The 21,753-nt window shown below is 43.6% G+C and overlaps 1 protein-coding gene across 1 annotated transcript in view; it reads left to right on the top strand.

Moving 5' to 3' along the window:
* Positions 1-21,068, top strand: part of LOC145877137 (NLR family CARD domain-containing protein 3-like) — a 33,476-nt gene extending 12,408 nt beyond the window's left edge. The window contains exon 2 of the mRNA XM_082972429.1: positions 16,000-21,068. Coding sequence (XP_082828555.1) covers positions 16,000-16,524 — 525 coding nt within the window. The 3' untranslated portion in view covers positions 16,525-21,068. The remainder of the gene's footprint in view (positions 1-15,999) is intronic.
* Positions 21,069-21,753: the final 685 nt, after the last annotated feature.

The following is a 21,753-nucleotide window of genomic DNA, read 5'->3' as shown; positions in this document are numbered from 1 at the left end:
TATCTTCACTGTCAAAATAGATATGGTGTGGACTGTATACTCAATACAATCTAAATCTGATACCTCACTGTTTGTCTTTTGACTGATACTGCTTTTTAAACTGGTCTGGTCAGTCTACTCAAATATTTGTATTATACATTTTTCTCTCTACAAGATGATTTAACCTCTCTGGGCTAGGCGGGACGAATTCGTCCCACCTACGCAACAGCCAGTTGAATCCCGTGGCACGATTTTCAAATACCTTAGAAATGCTATTACTTCAATTTCTCAAACATATGACTATTTTACAGCATTTTAAAGACAAGACTCTCGTTAATCTAACCACACTGTCCGATTTCAAAAAGGCTTTACAACGAAAGCAAAACATTAGATTATGTCAGCAGAGTACCCAGCCAGAAATAATCAGACACCCATTTTTCAAGCTAGCATATAATGTCACAAAAACCCAGAAGACAGCTAAATGCAGCACTAACCTTTGATGATCTTCATCAGATGACACACCTAGGACATTATGTTATACAATACATGCATGTTTTGTTCAATAAAGTTCATATTTATATCAAAAACCAGCTTTTTACATTAGCATGTGACGTTCAGAACTAGCATACCCCCCGCAAACTTCCGGGGAATTTACTAACAATTTACTAAATTACTCACGATAAACGTTCACAAAAAACATAACAATTATTTTAAGAATTATAGATACAGAACTCCTTTGTGCAATCGAGGTGTCCGATTTTAAAATAGCTTTTCGGTGAAAGCACATTTTGCAATATTCTCAGTAGATAGCCCAGCCATCACGGCTAGCCATTTAGACACCGACCAAATTTAGCCCTGACCAAAGTCAGATTTACTATTACAAAAGTTTGATTACCTTTGTTGTCTTCGTCAGAATGCACTCCCAGGACTGCTACTTCAATAACAAATATTGGTTTGGTCCAAAATAATCCATCGTTATATCCAAATAGCGGCGTTTTGTTCGTGCGTTCCAGACACTATCCGAAATGGTAAATCAGGGTTACGAGCATGGCGCAATTCGTGACAAAAAAATTCTAAATATTCCATTACCGTACTTCGAAGCATGTCAACCGCTGTTTAAAATCCATTTTTATGCCATTTGTCTCGTAAAAAAGCGATAATATTCCGACCGGGAATCTCCGTTTAGGTAAACAGAGGAAAGAAAACAAAGCATTCGGTCGACGCGGGCACGCGCCTGAGTCTCACAGTACTGTAACCAGCCACTACCCAAACGCGCTACTTTGTTTCAGCCAGAGCCTGCAAAGCCACGATTCAGCTTTTTGTCGCCTTCTGAGAGCCCATGTGAGCCGTAGGAAGTGTCACGTAACAGCAGAGATCCTTTGTAATGGATAGAGATGGCAAAGAAGGCCAAGAAATGGTCAGACAGGGTACTTCCTGTACAGAATCTTCTCAGGTTTTGACCTGCCATTTGAGTTCTGTTATACTCACAGACACCATTCAAACAGTTTTAGAAACTTTGGAGTGTTTTCTATCCAAAGCCAATAAGTATATGCATATTCTAGTTACTGGGCAGGAGTAGTAACCAGATTAAATCGGGTACGTTTTTTATCCAGCCGTGTCAATACTGCCCCCTAGTGCTAACAGGTTAACTCTTTGCAGGCAGTCAGGCTGTCTAGTTTGTCGTAAGATTAAAACCCAAACTTTACAACTTCCTCTTCTCTTTCAGCTTCACACTTATGAAATATCCAAGACTTTAAAAGTAACATGTAAATCGCCATACTTATAAAATACTTCATTCAACTCTTTCTCTGTATGTCAGTTCCAGCAACAGACAACGTATTATATCAAAATTCCCTCGCTATTATTTTCTAATTAGTTAGCCTTTCAATTTAAACTAATCAAGCTATCAAAACGTTACAATTATATCTTAAACAAACGCTAGCAACCGTATCTCTCCAGGCAAAACATTTCAATAGTAGAATTATAATCAGTCCCCTGGTGCATGGGCTAGGATAACCCTGGCCTCCTGCGTGGCAGGCGACAATTCTACCCCTGTACCACCAATGCTATTTAATTGAACAAGACTCCCAGCAAATAAACCCATTTACAATTGTCTGTAGTCGTAAAATCAGGCACGTATTACCGAGACAATTCCCAGAAAATAGCCCTCTTAAAAAAATCCAAGATTTACACCAGCGATGATTCTATCATGCCAAATGAATAGATTAGCAGTCAAAGAGTAAAATCAACATTCATAGACTAGGAAACAGATCTTGCGCCTTTTAACCTCTATGGGCTAGGTGGGACGCTAGCGTGCCACCCGTGGTGCACTCCATCAACAGCAGGTGCATTTCAAGAGCGGCAAATTTGAATCCAAATAAATGTCAAAATTCAAATTTTTCAAACATACAACTATTTTACACCCTTTGAAAGATAAACATCTCCTTAATCTAACCACGTTTTACGATTTCAAAAAGGTTTTACGGCGAAAGCATAAATTTAGAGTATGTTAGGACAGTACATTTACAAGAGTTGTGTGTAATGTTTTGTCAATTCAAAGACAGGGTCACCAAAACCATAAAACCAGCTAAAATGATGCACTAACCTTTTACAATCTCCATCAGATGACACTCCTAGGACATTATGTTAGACAATGCATGCATTTTTAGTTCTATCAAGTTCATATTTATATCCAAAAACAGCGTTTTACTATGGCATTGATGTTGAGGAAATCGTTTCCCTCCAATAACCGGCAGTCAAGTCAGCGTCACAAATTAAATAATTTAAATTAGAAAACATTGGTAAAATATTATATTGTCATTTAATAAAAGTAGATTATGTTTTCTCAACGTATTTCAATTACTTTACTTCATCATATTAAAATCAGCCAATGATAATTAGTTTGATGGATACCCTAGGCTTTGTCCGACTTTATCAACTATGTCGAGATTCCATCTTAATTCGCTCCAACTTTATGGAAAACGGTGTATTCAATAAATCCAGCAACACCTCTCATACTGGGAGGAAAAAATAAAACAGTTTCAGACCTTAAGGGCAGTTTTATTTCAACTGTTGTACCCAGACGGGGATAATACAATAAGCATTTATAGTTACATCGTTAGGTAAGATAACCAAAAGTGGACACACGCCAATCAGTTTCTAGAGCACAATTTCCCAAACATTATAGACAGTTTAATAACGCTTAAAACCTCATCTTTATCAAATTATCCATTAAAGATACCAACTCAAAACCCACGTACGTCTACGAATGGGTGGTTTAAATTGTATCTAATTATATTCTCAGCATTACTTTCTTTATCAAATCTCTAGTAATCGATTATACACACACATACAATTTATCATATCTTCACAGAATCCATATAAAACGTTAGAAACTTTTAGGTACTCACACAGAACTTTAAGGATCACCCACACAGGATTGGCCCGATACTCACACAGAACTGGTCCGATGTTCACACAGAACATCAGAACATAATTGAAAGGTTACTCACACAGAGTAAACCTACTCACGCTCACACAGAACGCTCCTACAAAGATTACCTAGTGGTAACTTTAACAAAATACTCACACAGATTAACCCAGGGCATACCTGGCTAGCACATTTAAAATAATTGGAATTCACCACCTCTGAGGGTCACTTAGACAGTCACACAGACATTCTCAGAACTAGGTCCTTATTCCAATAGGGCTTCACCAAGTACCATGTTTCACACAGAACACACAGTAACCCTGGCCCCTCACCCCCACAGACCGCACCAATCCCCACTGTGATCAATTCAGTGTCGGGACGGCTCTAGGTCGCCCGCAACCGACCAGTGGCAGAGTATCTTTTAGTCCGCAAACTCTCAGATTTCTCTCCTCTGACTCGGCCCTGTTTAGGCCTCCAAGGTGCCCCCCTCACAAAGGAATACACACTCAGAGCTCACGTAACAGAGGCTTTTCTAAAAACTCGACTTCAAGTGTGTTTTGCTCACCTCTTTCTTTAAAAAAAACTAAGTTCGAAATGTGGTATCCACTCGGCTCGCTGCCTCTCAGATCAAAGGTGGGTCCATCTGCTTCGTTCCCGAAGTGTGGTTTCCCTGAGATCCCAAGTTTGAGCGATCCTGGTGCACCATTTACCCAGGTCGTCAGGAGCGATCACCAAGTGAAGATTCACATCCCATCCTCGTCGCCAGATGTGGTGGCTAATTTCCGCATTACCAAATGAGGAGTTACATACACACCAGTCCGAGTTAAAATACATCTTTAATACTTAATTAAGATACTTTTGCAAAAGTTCTTGACCCCCAATAATGCATTCTCTCGAATGAATCATTTAATGAGGTGATTGCAGAATGGCTACAGGAATCTTTTATAGCAACTATACAGCCCCTTCAATGTACATTGACAAACCACAGATACTTAGTAACAGTTCACAAAGGTTACGTTTTGTATGACAGATATCCATAAAACACATCAGACAGTAACTGCTATGTCAACAGGATTAATGGTATAGCCCAGTATCTGGTCTCCTTAGAACCGTCCCTCCCTGGTACGGTATTGAACATAACTATTTCATCCAATGGCATATATCAATTGTCAACTCTAGATACTCCCATCTCAAGCAAACCCCCTCTTGACCCCACTCCTGGACAGGCTCACTGGAGGGAGTGAGCCTCTAGGCCATATATTATCACAGGATAAGTGTGAGATCTAAGAGACCATGGTCCCAGACACTGCCATAAACCTCAACACAATAAGGAAAAGGAGGGTGTGACCTGCTCACAGACATTGTGGAGACAAGTCATTGGTTCCGCAGTAATCACGCCATCACTTCACATGGTTTAAGAAATAGGTAAAGACACATTCCCATGACGACAAGTCTGACCTCTCCCCTCTCTGGGCCCCAAGTGTCTGAGCCCCAGCTAAGGTAGACGTGCAACTGAAAAGACACCAGAGTCCAATGGACACTTTCTAATGACAAGTACCTCAAATAAGCATATTATACTAATAAAACATCTTAATTATCTATGTTACCCAACTAATTCTGATTCGTCCACGACAAGTTACAGAGGAAGGCTGTGCTTCTCTGGTCTCAGCTCTGTGGTCAAACCCAACACATTATTTGTAAACGGGTAACAGCGTAAACAGAGAAAGCTAAGCGTATCATTTTAATACAACCTGTCTGTCATGGTATTTCTTCTGTGTTGGCAGACTCACTAGCTGTAAACTCACAGACACATCCTGTAAAGTGTTGGCCTCAGTTCTCAGTTCAAACCCCTCACACCTGAGAGAGCTGGACCTGAGTAACAATGACCTGAAGGATTCAGGAGTAAAGATGCTCTCTGCTGGACTGGAGGATCCACACTGCAGACTGGAGACTCTGAGGTCAGTATTCCTGTAGTTGGTCAACAAGTGTTTTGTTGTATCCTCTGTTATTGGTAATGGTGAGAGGTTAGCGTGTTTTTTTGTAGCCTCTGTTATTGGTAATTGTGAGAGGTTAGTATGTTTTGTTGTATCCTCTGTTATTGGTAATGGTGAGAGGTTAGCATGTTTTGTTGTAGCCTCTGTTATTGGTAATGGTGAGAGCTTAGCATGTTTTGTTGTAGCTTCTGTTATTGGTAATGGTGAGAGGTTAGCATGTTTTGTTGTAGCCTCTGTTATTGGTAATGGTGAGAGGTTAGCATGTTTTGTTGTAGCCTCTGTTATTGGTAATGGTGAGAGGTTAGCATGTTTTGTGTAGTCTCTAACTTTCTCTCTGATTATTATTCATGATTCATTCATGATTTGTAGTAATCATGGCATCATCAGGATTCATTTAGTGTTTAGAAACATGTTATCTACTCACTTAGACAGAAGATTAATCCAGTCATCATCCACCATTTTTTTATTGGTCAAAAGACAACCAAAACAAACTGCAAATGCAACCAACTAGTTTACAACCAAACACTAATCTATTGACTACTTTAATACACTATAAATGAATTGGTCAGAATACTTATGACTTCTTTAAATAGGGGGACTAGATACATGAAGTGCTTTTATATCTCTAAATGGTGAAACAGATATGTATTAAAATATCCTCAAATAAAAGGTGACATTATATACTGTCACCTCATATGAAACATTTGATCTGAAATCCAAAATGTTGGAGTTTAGAGCCACATTTAAAATGTTATCTTCACTGTCAAAATAGATATGGTGTGGACTGTATACTCAATACAATCTAAATCTGATACCTCACTGTCTGTCTTTTGACTGATTCTGCTTTAAAACTGGTCTGGTCAGTCTACTAAAATATTTGTATTATACATTTTTCTCTCTACAAGATGATTTAACTCTTTGCAGGCTGTCAGGCTGTCTAGTCACAGAGGAAGGCTGTGCTTCTCTGGTCTCAGCTCGGTGGTCAAACCCAACACATTATTTGTGCAGGGTAACAGCGTAAACAGAAAGCTAAGCGTATCATTTTAATACAACCTGTCTGTCATTGTATTTCTTCTGTGTTGGCAGACTCACTGGCTGTAAACTCACAGACACATCCTGTAAAGTGTTGGCCTCAGTTCTCAGTTCAAATCCCTCACACCTGAGAGAGCTGGACCTGAGTAACAATGACCTGAAGGATTCAGGAGTAAAGCTGCTCTCTGCTGGACTGGGGGATCCCCACTGCAGACTGGAGACTCTGAGGTCAGTATTCCTGTAGTTGGTCAACAAGTGATAACTGTTCACCAGATCCACATGTGTTTACCAGACACACATTGTAATGGATTTCTTAGAGAAGTGGAGGAGTCAGGCGCAGGACACAGGGATAAAGGTAAACAAACGTGTTTACTAAAATTATCAATAAATCTTCTCATTGAAAAATACATAGTTTGGAGAAACACCTCCAACTACACAAAACAGACAATCACCGACCAGACAAACAGGAAATGCAGAGGTTTAAATAATGAACATAATTAGGGAAAATCAAAACAGGTGTACACAATAAAGACAACACCGAACGAACAGTGAAACATCGATTGGTGGCAACTAGTAAGCCGGTGACGTCGACCGCCGAACGCCGCCCGAACAAGGAGAGGGGCCGACTTCGGCGGGAGTCGTGACAGTACCCCCCCCCCCCCGACGCGCGGCTCCAGCAGCGTGCCGACACCGGCCTCGGGGATGACCCGGAGGACGGGGAGCAGGGCGATCCGGACGGAAGCGGTGAAAATCCTGGATTAACAACGGATCCAGGATGTTTTCCACCGGTACCCAGCTTCGCTCCTCCGGGCCATACCCCTCCCACTCCACGAGGTACTGAAGGCCCCTCGCCCGACGTCTGGAGTCCATAATGGCTCGTGCGGTATATGCCAGGGCCCCCTCGATGTCCAGAGGGGGCGGAGGAACCTCCCGTATCTCCGACTGCTGGAGCGGACCAGTCACCACCGGCCTGAGGAGAGACACATGGAACGAGGGGTTAATATGATAATCAGGGGGAAGTTGTAACCTATAACAAACCTCGTTCAATCTCCTCAGGACTTTAAATTGCCCCACAAACCGCGGACCCAGCTTCCGGCAGGGCAGGTGAAGGGGCAGGTTTCGGGTCGAGAGCCAGACCCGATCCCCCGGTGCATAAACCGGGGCCTCACTGCGGTGGCTGTCGGCACTCGCCTTTTGCCGCCTGATGGCTCGTTGAAGACGTACATGGGCAGCGTTCCATGTCTCCTCCGAGTGCCGACACCATTCATCCACCGCAGGAGCCTCGATCTGGCTCTGATGCCATGTTGCCAGGACCGGCTGATACCCTAGCACACACTGAAAAGGGGTAAGGTTAGTGGAAGAGTGGCGTAGGGAATTTTGGGCCATCTCCGCCCAAGGGATAAATGATGCCCACTCTCCCGGCCGGTCCTGGCAATAGGACCGCAGAAACCTACCCACTTCTTGGTTGACTCTTTCCACCTGCCCGTTACTCTCGGGGTGGAACCCTGAGGTAAGACTGACCGAGACCCCCAGGCGTTCCATAAACGCCCTCCAGAATCTAGACGTAAATTGGGGACCCCGATCAGAGACTATATCTTCAGGCACCCCGTAGTGCCGGAATACATGGGTGAATAGGGCCTCCGCAGTCTGTAGGGCCGTAGGGAGACCGGGCAAAGGAAGGAGACGGCAGGACTTAGAAAACCGATCCACAACGACCAGGATCGTGGTATTACCCCGTGACGGGGGAAGATCCGTCACGAAATCCACCGATAGGTGTGACCACGGTCGTTGCGGAACGGGAAGGGGTTGTAATTTCCCTCTGGGCAGATGTCTAGGTGCCTTGCACTGTGCGCATACCGAACAGGAGGAGACATAAACCCTCACGTCCTTGGCTAACGTGGGCCACCAGTACTTCCCTGTAAGGCAGCGCACCGTCCGACCTATACCAGGATGACCAGAGGAGGGTGATGTGTGGGCCCAACAGATCAAACGATCGCGAACATCAAACGGCACGTACACGCGCCCAACGGGACACTGGGAGGGAGTGGGTTCTGCACGTGACGCCCGTTCGATGTCCGCGTCCACCTCCCATACCACCGGTGCCACCAGGCATGAGGCTGGAATTATGGGAGTGGGCTCTGTGGACCGCTCCTCTGTATCATACAGCCGGGACAGTGCGTCTGCCTTGACGTTCTGGGAACCTGGTTTATAGGAAAGAGTGAAAGAATCGCTGCCCGAATATACTCCAGATTTCGGTGGTCAGTCCAAATGAGGAAAGGGTGTCTAGCCCCCTCAAGCCAATGTCTCCACGCTTTCAGAGCCCCGACAACAGCTAACAACTCCCTATCCCCCACGTCATAGTTTCGCTCCGCCGGGCTGAGCTTCTTCGAAAAGAAAGCACAGGGGCGGAGTTTTGGTGGGTTACCCGAGCGCTGAGATAGCAAGCCCCTATTCCAGCCTCGGATGCATCCACCTCAACTATGAACGCTAAGGAGGGATCAGGATGCGCCAGCACGGGAGCCGTGGTAAACAGAGCCTTCAGGTTACCAAAAGCTCTGTCCGCCTCAGCCGACCACCGCAACCGCACCGGTCCCCCCTTCAGTAAGTAGGTAATGGGAGCCGCCACCTGGCCAAAGCCCCGGATAAACCTCCGGTAGTAGTTGGCAAACCCTAAAAACCGCTGCACCTCCTTTACCGTGGTTGGAGTCGGCCAATTACGCACGGCTGAAATGCGGTCAGTCTCCATCTCCACCCCTGACGCGGACAAACGGTACGCAAGGAAGGAGACGGACTGTTGAAAGAACAGACATTTCTCTGCCTTGACGTAAAGGTCATGCTCCAACAGTCGACCAAGCACCGTACGCACAAGGGACACATGCTCAGCGCGGGTGGTGGAGTATATGAGAATATCATCTATATACACACCACTACACCCCGCCCGTGCAGGTCCCTGAAGATCTCATCCACAAATGATTGGAAGACGGATGGAGCATTCATTAACCCATACGGCATGATGAGGTACTCATAGTGCCCAGAAGTAGTGCTAAATGCCGTCTTCCACTCATCCCCTCCCCTGATACGCACCAGGTTGTACGCGCTCCTGAGGTCCAATTTTGTGAAGAAGCGCGCCCTGAGCAATGACTCTGTCATACTGGCGATCAGAGGTAGCGGGTAACTGTATTTCACAGTAATCTGGTTCAAACCTCGATAGTCAATGCACGGGCGTAAACCTCCATCCTTCTTCTCCACAAAAAAGAAGCTCGAGGAGACAGGTGAAATGGAGGGTCGAATGTATCCCTGTCCCAGAGATTCAGCGACATATGTTTCCATAGCCGCCGTCTCCTTCTGTGACAGAGGACACACGTGACTCCTGGGAAGTGCAGCACCCTCCAGGAGATTTATCGCACAATCCCCCGGTCGATGGGGTGGTAATTGAGTCGCCTTCCTTTACAGAAGGCGATTGCCAAATCGGCATATTCAGGAGGAATGTGCATGGTGGAAACCTGGTTTGGACTTTCCACCGTAGTGGCACCTAAGGAAACACCTAAACACCTCCTTGAACACTGACAGGACCATCCCTTGAGAACCCTCTGTTGCCAGGAAATAATAGGATCATGAGAAGCCAACCAGGGAAGCCCCAACACAACGGGAAACGCAGCAGCGTCAATCAGAAAGAGACTAATACTCTCTTCATGACTCTCCTGCGTCACCATAGTAATGGGAACTGTGACCTCCCTAATCAGCCCAGACCCCAAAGGACGACTATCTAGGGCATGTATAGGGAAGGGAACATCAACGGGAACAATAGGAATCCCTAATCTATTGGCCAAAGACCGATCAATAAAGTTCCCAGCTGCGCCTGAATCTACTAGCGCCTTATGCTGGGAATGCAGGGAAAACCCCGGAAATCTTATAGACAACCACATGTGAGCAACAGGGGGGTCTGGGTGAGTCGTCACCTGAGATGAACCACCAGTGTTCCGCCTACCACCTCGACTACCTGGAAAACCTCCCCAGCACCAACCAGCAGTGTGTCCTCTGCGGTCACCTCTGGTGCATGGAACGGTTTCCCCTCCGGTCTCCCTAGTACCAGCCCCGCCCAACTCCATCGGTGTTGGGTCTAAGGGACTGGAGGATGGAACCAATGGACCCCGATCCGGACGTCCGCGGGAGGCCAGCACGTTATCCAGCTGGATAGATAAGTCCACCAGCTGGTTCAGGTGGAGGGTGGTGTCCCTGCAGGCTAGCTCCCTACGAACGTCCTCTCGCAAACCACACCTGTAGTGATCGATCAGGGCCCGCTCATTCCATCCTGCACCAGCCGCCAGAGTTCTAAAATCCAGTGCAAACTCCCGAGCGCTCCCGATCTCCTGTCTTAAATGGAACAAGCGCTCCCCCGCCGCTTTTCCTCTGGTGGATGATCAAATACTGCCTGAAAGCGGCAGGAGAAGTCCTCGTAGTTATCCTGAGTCGGATCTTCCACCTCCCAGATGGCGTTGGCCCACTCTAGGGCTTTACCAGTCAAACAGGAGATGAGGGCGCTCACTCTCTCGCGTCCCGAGGGCGGTGGCTGGACAGCCGCCAGGTAGAGCTCCAGCTGGAGTAGGAACCCCTGACACCCGGCAGCTGCTCCGTCATACACTCCCGGGAGCGAGAGCCGAATCCCACTGGATCTAGACGGCGGTTGGATATGATCCAGAGGTGTGCCGGGCGGTGGTGTGGCTGGGTCGACTGGACATCCTTTCCTCTCCACTCTCTCCATGGTCAGCAGCACGCAATCCATGGCAGTCATAACGTTCTGGATCATATTCGCCTGCTGCTGATCGCGCTCCTCCATATGAATAGGAGAACTGGCTTCTCCTGCTGATTCCATTGCGTGGTCGGTGATTCTGTAATGGATTTCTTAGAGAAGCGGAGGAGTCAGGCGCAGGACACAGGGATAAAGGTAAACAAACGTGTTTACTAAAATTATCAATAAAGCTTCTCATCGAAAAATACATAGTTTGGAGAAACACCTCCAACTACATAAAACAGACAAACAGGAAATGCAGAGGTTTAAATAATGAACATAATTAGGGAAAATCAAAACAGGTGTACACAATAAAGACAAAACCAAACGAACAGTGAAACATCGATCGGTGGCAACTAGTAAGCCGGTGACGTCGACCACCGAACGCCGCCCGAACAAGGAGAGGGGCTTCGGCGGGAGTCGTGACACACATAGTCCTGTGTTTGGACAGTGAAGCCTACAGTTTTAACCTCTTACATCTAGACGTTCCGCTAGCGGAACACCTGCTCCAATATCCAATGATAGGCGTGGCGTGAATTACAAATTCCTCAAAAATACAAAAACTTCAATTTTTCAAACATATGACTATTTCACAGCATTTTAAAGACAAGACTCTCCTTTATCTAACCACACTGTCCGATTTCAAAAAGGCTTTACAGCGAAAGCAAAACATTAGATTATGTCAGCAGAGTACCAAGCCAGAAATAATCAGACACCCATTTTTTAAACTAGCATATAATGTCACAAAAACCCAGAAGACAGCTAAATGCAGCACTAACCTTTGATGATCTTCATCAGATGACACACCTAGGACATTATGTTATACAATACATGCATGTTTTGTTCAATCAAGTTCATATTTATATCAAAAACCAGCTTTTTACATTAGCATGTGACGTTAAATTACCCACGATAAACGTTCACAAAAAGCATAACAATTATTTTAAGAATTATAGATACAGAACTCCTCTATGCACTCGATATGTCCGATTTTAAAATAGCTTTTTGGTGAAAGCACATTTTGCAATATTCTAAGTACATAGCCCAGCCATCACGGGCTAGCTATTTAGACACCCGGCAAGTTTAGCCTTCACCAAAATCAGATTTACTATTATAAAAGTTTGATTACCTTTTGTTGTCTTCGTCAGAATGCACTCCCAGGATTGCTACTTCAATAACAAATGTTGGTTTGGTCCAAAATAATCCATCGTTATATCCGAATAGCGGCGTTTTGTTCGTGCGTCCCAGACACTATCCGAAATGGTAAATCAGGGTCGCGCACATGGCGCAATTCGTGACAAAAAAATTCTAAATATTCCATTACCGTACTTCGAAGCATGTCAACCGCTGTTTAAAATAAATGTTTATGCAATTTATCTCGTAAAAAAGCGATAATATTCCGACCGGGAATCACCTTTTCGGCAAACAGAGGAAAAATCACAAAGACGGGGGCGGCCAGGGCACGCGCCTAAGCCCACAGTCCCTTGATCGGCCACTTGAGAAAGGCGATAATGTGTTTCAGCCTGGGGCTGGGATGACGACATTCAGGTTTTTCCCGGGCTCTGAGCGCCCATGGAAGACGTAGGAAGTGTCACGTTAGAGCAGAGATCCTTTGTAAAAGATAGAGATGGCAAAGAAGTTCAAGAAATGGTCAGACAGGCCACTTCCTGTAAAGGAATCTCTCAGGTTTTGACCTGCCATTTGAGTTCTGTTATACTCACAGACACCATTCAAACAGTTTTAGAAACTTTGGAGTGTTTTCTATCCAAAGCCAATAATTATATGCATATTCTAGTTACTGGGCAGGAGTAGTAACCAGATTAAATCGGGTACGTTTTTTATCCAGCCGTGAAAATACTGCCCCGTAGCCATAACAGGTTAAATTGGGTTGTGTTTTAGAGTAAATTTTTCCAAATAGAAACTTAATGGTGAATAATGTCCTGTCATTTTGGAGTCACTTCACTTGTATTGTCAGTAAGAATAGAAGATGTTTCTGAACACTTCTACATTCATGTGGATGCTACCATGATTATGAATAATCATTAATGAATCGTGAATAATTAGGAATGAGCCTCTGTTATTGGTAATGGTGAGAGGTTAGCATGTTTTGTTGTAGCCTCTGTTATTGGTAATGGTGAGAGGTTAGCATGTTTTGTTGTAGCCTCTGTTATTGGTAATGGTGAGAGGTTGGCATGTTTTGTTGTAGCCTCTGTTATTGGTAATGGTGAGAGGTTAGCATGTTTTGTTGTAGCCTCTGTTATTGGTAATGGTGAGAGGTTAGCATGTTTTGTTGTAGCCTCTGTTATTGGTAATGGTGAGAGGTTAGCATGTTTTGTTGTAGCCTCTGTTATTGGTAAAGGTGAGAGGTTAGCGTGTTTTGTTGTATCCTCTGTTATTGGTAATGGTGAGAGGTTAGCATGTTTTGTTGTAGCCTCTGTTATTGGTAATGGTGAGAGGTTAGCATGTTTTGTTGTAGTCTCTGTTATTGGTAATGGTGAGAGGTTAGCATGTTTTATTGTAGCTTCTGTAACTTTCTCACTATTATTCATGATTCATTCATGATTTTTCTTAATCATGGCATCATCAGGATGCTTTTAGTAGTGTTTAGAAACATGTTATCTACTCACTTATAAATAAAATGACTCCAGTCACCATCTGTAATGAACACGATGGGAGACAGAGAGCTGGTTTCAAGTGCAGGGCTCAGCAGGTGTTTATTGTAAAGGACCACAGGTCCAGGGGCAGGCAGAAGATCAAAAAGGGTCCAAAAATGCAACAGGCAGGGAAAAGGCCGTGGTCCGGGAGATCAGGCAATAGGTTGATAACAGGAAATCCAATAGGCTAAGGTACAGGCAGGGAATAGGTTGATAACAGGAAATCCAATAGGCTAAGGTACAGGCAGGGAATAGGTTGATAACAGGAAATCCAATGGGCTAAGGTACAGGCAGGGAATAGGCAAAAGGCGTCGTTAGGGAGGCAGGCAAAAACTATCATACACGGGAGGAGTAAATTAAAGGAAACTCAGCGCTCCGAATAGCCGTGTGTCGCAAATCAAACATTACATCACAATGATGGGGGTGCAAAGAACTGAACTAAATAGAGTTTGATAATGACATACAGGTGTGTGAACAGGTGATCAGAATTCAGGTGACTGGGATCTGGAGAGTGAGCTGCGTTCAGGGGGATCTACGTGTTTGAGAGTGTGAGCTGGAAGCAGACGTTACACCATCCACCATTTTAATATTGGGCAAAACACAACCCAAAACACAACCAAAACAAACTGAAAAATCAATCAACGAGTTTGAGTCACAAGCTTGATGTAGTCGCTGCGTTCAAGGAATATCGGATCAAATACTCAACTTGTGACTACTTTAAGCCACTATGAGTGAATTGGTCAGAAAACATATGACTTCTTTAAATAGGGGGACTAGATACATAAAGTGCTTTCATTTTTCTAAATAATGAAACAGATATGTATGAAAATATCCTCAAATAAAAGGTGACATTATATACTGTCACCTCATATGAAACATTTGATCTGAAATCCAAAATGTTAGAGTTTAGAACCACATTTAAATTGTTATCTTCACTGTCAAAATAGCTATGGTGTGGACTGTATACTCAATACAATCTAAATCTGATACCTCACTGTCTGTCTTTTGACTGATACTGCTTTTAAACTGGTCTGGTCAGTCTACTCAAATATTTGTACTATATATGTTTCTATCTGCAGGTAACACATTGATAATTTGTAATTTATAATATGATACATTCATTTCTGAATAGATATGGAAGGTTTCATGACTGATATATCTGAATATGTTGAAGAAATATACTGCCACTATTTTCACCACCAAAGAATATCAGTGTGGTTTTAATATGATTTGACTCTTTGCAGGCTGTCAGGCTGTCTAGTCACAGAGGAAGGCTGTGCTTCTCTGGTCTCAGCTCTGAGGTCAAACCCCTCACACCTGAGAGAGCTGGACCTGAGCTACAATCACCCAGGAGACTCAGGAGTCAGACTGCTCTCTGCTGGACTGGAGGATCCACACTGCAGACTGGAGAAACTCAAGTATGTAGAGGGTTTATGTCAATGTTCATATCAGACATGTTTGACTTTTCAGGCTAGTTAATACAAACATTCTGACCACCACTTGGACAAAGCTATATGCTGTGTGTGTGTGTGTGTGTGTGTGTGTGAGAGTTCAGGTGTATCCCTCAATGACTGTCTGTTCTTCTGCTTACCGCTACAGTGTGGAACATGGTGGAGAGAACAGAATGAAACCTGGACTTAGAAAATGTGAGTGTTGACTGCTGTGAAGAATATGACTAAGAATAAGTCTTAATTCAAGTTAAGTCAAAGACCACCATCATTACTGACTTGGTCATATTAAATATCATCTGTAGTTCTACAGAAGCACAAATCAGGGACACCAACGTTTACAAAGAGTTGATGTGTGTGTGTGTGTGTGTGTGTGTGTGTGTGTGTGTGTGTGTGTGTGTGTGTGTGTGTGTGTGTGTGTGTGTGTGTGTGTGTGTGTGTGTGTGTGTGTGTGTGTGTGTGTGTGTGTGTGTAATTAATGTGAATAAGTGTGTATTATATTACCATACAGTATAACATATGATCATTCAACAAGTCTCAAGTTACCTTAACTTCTCCTTTTGATACCTAGAAACATCTACATTAAATGAATTAGTGAAAAGTGAGTTAACATTCTAATGTGAATGATGATGATTTCTAATATTGTGTCTGGTTTCATCCATCAGATGTCTGTGATCTCACACTGGACCTAAACACAGTACACAGACTCCTCTCTCTGTCTGAGGAGAACAGAAAGGTGACATGGAGGAGAGAGGAGCAGCCGTATCCTGATCACCCAGAGAGATTTGAGGACTGGGGACAGGTGCTGTGTAGAGAGGGTCTGACTGGGCGCTGTTACTGGGAGGTAGAGTGGAGTGGGATAATGGGGGCTGTTATAGGAGTGACATATAAAGGAATCAGCAGGAGAGGAGGGGTTAATGACTGTTGTCTTGGATACAATGACAAGTCCTGGAGTCTGGACTGCTCTGACAACAGTTACTCTGCCAGGCATAATCATATCTCCACTACCATAGACGTCCACCCCTCCAGATCCCACAGAGTAGGAGTGTATCTGGACTGGCCAGCCGGCACTCTGTCCTTCTATAGAGCCTCCTCTGACACACTGACCCACCTGTACACATTCACCTCCACATTCACTGAGCCCCTCTATCCAGGGTTTAGGGTTTATTATGTTGGCTCTTCAGTGTCCCTGGAATAATAACTGGACACACACACACACACACACACACACACACACACACACACACACACACACACACACACACACACACACACATTCTGGACACACACACACACACACTGGACACACACACACACACACTGGACACACACACACACACACTGGACACACACACACACACTGGACACACACACACACTGGACACACACACACACACACACTGAACACACACACACACACACTGAACACAAACACACACTGAACACACACACACTGGACACACACACACTGGACACACACACACACTGGACACACACACACACTGGACACACACACACACACTGGACACACACGTACACTGGACACACACACACAAATACATTCTGGACACACACACACATACACAAACACATTCTGGACACACACACACTGGACACATACACACACACTGGACACACACAAACACACACTGAACACACACACACACTCAACACACACACACTGATCACAGACACTGGACACACATACACTCACTGGACACACACACACACACTGGACACACACACACACACTGGACACACACACACTGAACACACACACACACACTGAACACACACACACACACACTCTGAACACACACACACACACACCTGGAAACACACACACTGAAACACACACACACACACTCAATGGACACACACACACACACACACACACACACACACACACACACACACACACACACACACACACACACACACACACACTGGACACACACACACACACACTGAAACACACACACACTGGACACAGACACACACACTAGGCACACACACACACGCTGGCCACCCACTCAAACTGGACAAACACCCATACACACACACACTCACTCAAACGGACATACAAACACACTGGAAACACACTGGACACACACACACACACTGGACACACACACACACTGGACACACACACACACTGGACACACACAAACACACTGGACACACACACACACACACACACACACACACACACACACTGGACCCACTAGATAAACACACACACTCACTGGACACACACACTCACTGGACACACACACTCACTGGACACACACTGACACACACACTGACACACACACGCTTGACACACACACGCTTGATACACACACACAAACACACTGGATACACACACACAAACACACTGGATACAGATACACACACACACACACACTGGATACACACACACACACACACACACTGGATACACACACACACACACACACTGGATACACACACACAAACACACTCTGGACACACACACACACACTGACACACATAACACTGAAACACACACAATTGACAAACACACACTGGAAGATGACACGTGTTAAATCAGTTTCTGGACCACAGGTTCTAGAACAGCTTCTATCCCAGTTCTATCTGCCTGTTAAATCAGTTTCTGGACCACAGGTTCTAGAACAGCTTCTATCCCAGTTCTATCTGCCTGTTAAATCAGTTTCTGGACCACAGGTTCTAGAACAGCTTCTATCCCAGTTCTATCTGCCTGTTAAATCAGTTTCTGGACCACAGGTTCTAGAACAGCTTCTATCCCAGTTCTATCTGCCTGTTAAATCAGTTTCTGGACCACAGGTTCTAGAACAGCTTCTATCCCAGTTCTATCTGCCTGTTAAATCAGTTTCTGGACCACAGGTACTAGAACAGCTTCTATCCCAGTTCTATCTGCCTGTTAAATCAGTTTCTGGACCACAGGTTCTAGAACAGCTTCTATCCCAGTTCTATCTGCCTGTTAAATCAGTTTCTGGACCACAGGTTCTAGAACAGCTTCTATCCCAGTTCTATCTGCCTGTTAAATCAGTTTCTGGACCACAGGTTCTAGAACAGCTTCTATCCCAGTTCTATCTGCCTGTTAAATCATCAACCTAGAAAAAAGAAACGCACACCTTTAAAGGCGAGGTGCTGGCTAGCGGAGTAGAACACTAGAAAATAAAGGATAAGTTCAAGGAGAGGGGGTACAACAATGATCAGATTAATACTGCCATTGAGAAAATTCAAAACAAAACGAGACATGACCTTTTTCAAGGTCAGTCTCGCAAAAAGACGCATTCTTGCGTTCTCACTACCCGCTACTCAAAGTGCTCTGAACAAATTAAAGGAATCGTTCACAAACATTGGCACATTCTGAAATATGATGATAGTCTCGTTAATGTGTTTTCTGACCTTCCCCTGGTCGTATTCTCGCGGGGAAGAAATCTCAGAGACCAATTGGTACACTCTGATTTACCACCCCAAGATATTCCTGAACAACGTCTATTTGCGCCCATACTGGATGGAAATTACAAGTGTAATGGCTGTGCTCAATGTAATGGCACTTATAAATGTAGATCCTTCAAACACCCCCAAACAGGGAAATCTATCCCAATTAAAGGTGTTATTACGTGTTCCACTAAGGCAGTTATTTATCTTATCCTTGTCCTTGTGGTAAAAATTATGTGGGTAAAACAAAGCGTGAATTAAAAGTACGTATCTCAGAGCATCGTAGCACCATTAGGTGCAAAAACTTAACTTACCCAGTTGCGGCCCACTTTTTGGAAGCAAACCATCCGATTTCGTCTCTGCGTTATATTGGTATTGAACATGTCACCCTCCCGAGGAGAGGGGGTGACCTTGATAATTTATTGTTGAAACGAGAGGCTGCCTGGATCTTTAATTTAAAGACCCTTGCTCCCTTCGGTCTCAACATAGACTTTGATCTGAAGCCATTCTTGTGATTATTGTGATTTTGCCATTGTAATTGTTTGTTAGATACATTTTAGACTACAAATGCTATGATCGTATGCTATCCATTTGTTTGTCTTTTTGTATGTTCTTTGTATGCCATTTTTTTTTAAATATTTGAGTTAACCAATGATATTAGGCCATACTTGGCCATGATTACAAACACCTGTGTGTCTCTTGACACTATATAAATGACTCATCTCGCAGTGTTTGATGATACCCTGATGAAGACGTTGGTGATTAAATTTTTGCATCTGAGCTCTTAGAGTGTGCGGCTTTCCTTTATTTTCTAGTGTTCTACTCCGCTAGCCAGCACCTCGCCTTTAAAGGTGTGCGTTTCTTTTTTCTAGAAGATACTCTACACCACCATTATTTAGGGAGGTCACATTGTAGATACACTACACCACCATTATTTAGGGAGGGTAACATTGTAGATACTCTACACCACCATTATTTAGGGAGGTCACATTGTAGATACTCTACACCACCATCTAGAATACAGTAGGACCTCTTTCCATTTGTCCTATTGAAACACACAGAAAACTATAGTATTTAGCCTAAAGCAGCATATGATTTTACAGTAGACTATAGATGTAGGCTACTGTATAGTCACATGGCTCAGTGTTAAAATGTTAGAGCAGCCCATTGGTCTGAACAAATCCTCTTAGTGAATGTCCCTTATTGAGAAAGAATTATCAAAATGTATGAGAATACTGTATTTTGAAATGCAAATACTATTGAGTCTGTAGACAAATTGAAATGTTGATTCGGTCAGTGGATCTGCGTGAGGGATGCATCAAATGAATTAAGGCATTTTGGAGGGGTTGAATGTTGCACCATTGATAAAGCAGATCAACTGAGCTAGGGTTAGAGTTAGGAAGAAAACTACAAAATAGCGCCATATTTGTAGTTCACAACTCTTAAGCCTGACTAACCGATGTCTTTATATAGCCTTGCTACTCTTATTTTCAAATGTATTTTTATTGTTGTTTTATTTCTTTACTTACCTACACACACACACACACACACACACACACACACACACACACACACACACACACACACACACACACACATACCTTTTTTTCGCACTATTGGTTAGAGCCTGTAAGTAAGCATTTCACTCTAAGGTCTGTTGCATTCGGCGCACGTGACAAATAAACTTTGATTTGATTTGAGACCTATTTATTAACATAAAGTCCACCACTGTAAGAGTCCTCAGTTGTAGTGAGAACATTGTGTCATATGTTTAAGGGGGGTTTCATGACTGTGATTCCAAAATGTTCCAATGCTGAGGAACTGTGTGTCATTTTTTTCCCAGTACGGGAAAATAAAAATGTATGAAATGTCTGCATTCACTACTGTAAGTCGCTCTAGATAAGAGCGTCTGCTAAATGACTAAAATGTAAAATGTAAAACTGTAATGGTTTGAATACACCTGGGCTTTCTGTGAAGAACTACAACTCCCTGTTTCACGTTGCATCGCGTCCAGCGACGGCAACCGGAAATGGCGCCGGAATTGTAGTTCTAACCCCTTTGTGGTTTAGTAGAAAGAGGAGGAAGGGAAGCGCTACTAAGGTACACAATAGTAAATGTTGGTAGACAGAAGGTGCTCTTTGGTAAAAGGGGTGAGTAGGTCATCAAATAGAAAGGAGGACCAAGGCACTCTTCATATAATTGATTAAAATGCCTTTATTAGTATGGCAGGTTCAATAGAAACAATGTTTTTGTTTAGAATAATGATTTATTAAATGTGCTACTTTGACCCCACCATGGCCTCCAGTCTCCCCTCTCCTGCAAAGTGAATTTATCTGAAATGTCAAGGCTTGATCTCTGAATGTGTTTCTCTGTAGGCTACATACTGAACCCTTAAAGCTACAATCCTTAGTTACTAATTCCATTATTGGACGGTTAAATTTTGCGGGTGCCAGGCAGAATCAGCTGCAGAAGTTATTCATTTATTTAAAGATGACAATGGTGATCTAGATATTCACATGACAATATTTACACAATAATCTACATTGATGATGGTGATCTAGATATTCACATGACAATATTTGCAAAATAATCTAAATTGACTTGCCTAGTTAAATAAAGGTTAAATAAAATATATTTACAAACTCCACAACTAACAGGTCAATACAAGACAATACTTTAGAGGAAGCAAACCTGTCTATTCCATTAGACTCTTGGGGAATATCAGGCTCAAGTCAGGTTCTCCTCACCATGACATCAATAGTAAATGACATGCAACACTGGCCTGTATCACATCTAACAATTAAACAGAAATGTGCTTCTTTCAACCCCAAAAGAGCAAAAAAACATACCATTATAAACAAAGGTTCAGGAATACAATGACATCAATTAAAAAGCAATGGACATGTTAAAAACAACACACCATCAGCCTCATTCATCTATTCCTCCATCAATTTCACCATCGTTGTTGTAGTCATCA

This window comes from Salmo salar, unplaced genomic scaffold, assembly GCF_965601325.2.
Source record: "Salmo salar unplaced genomic scaffold, fSalSal1 ptg000691l, whole genome shotgun sequence".
Lineage (NCBI taxonomy): Eukaryota > Metazoa > Chordata > Actinopteri > Salmoniformes > Salmonidae > Salmo > Salmo salar.
Note: the sequence above shows the minus strand (reverse complement) of the source record. Positions and strands in the feature narration are given on the sequence as shown.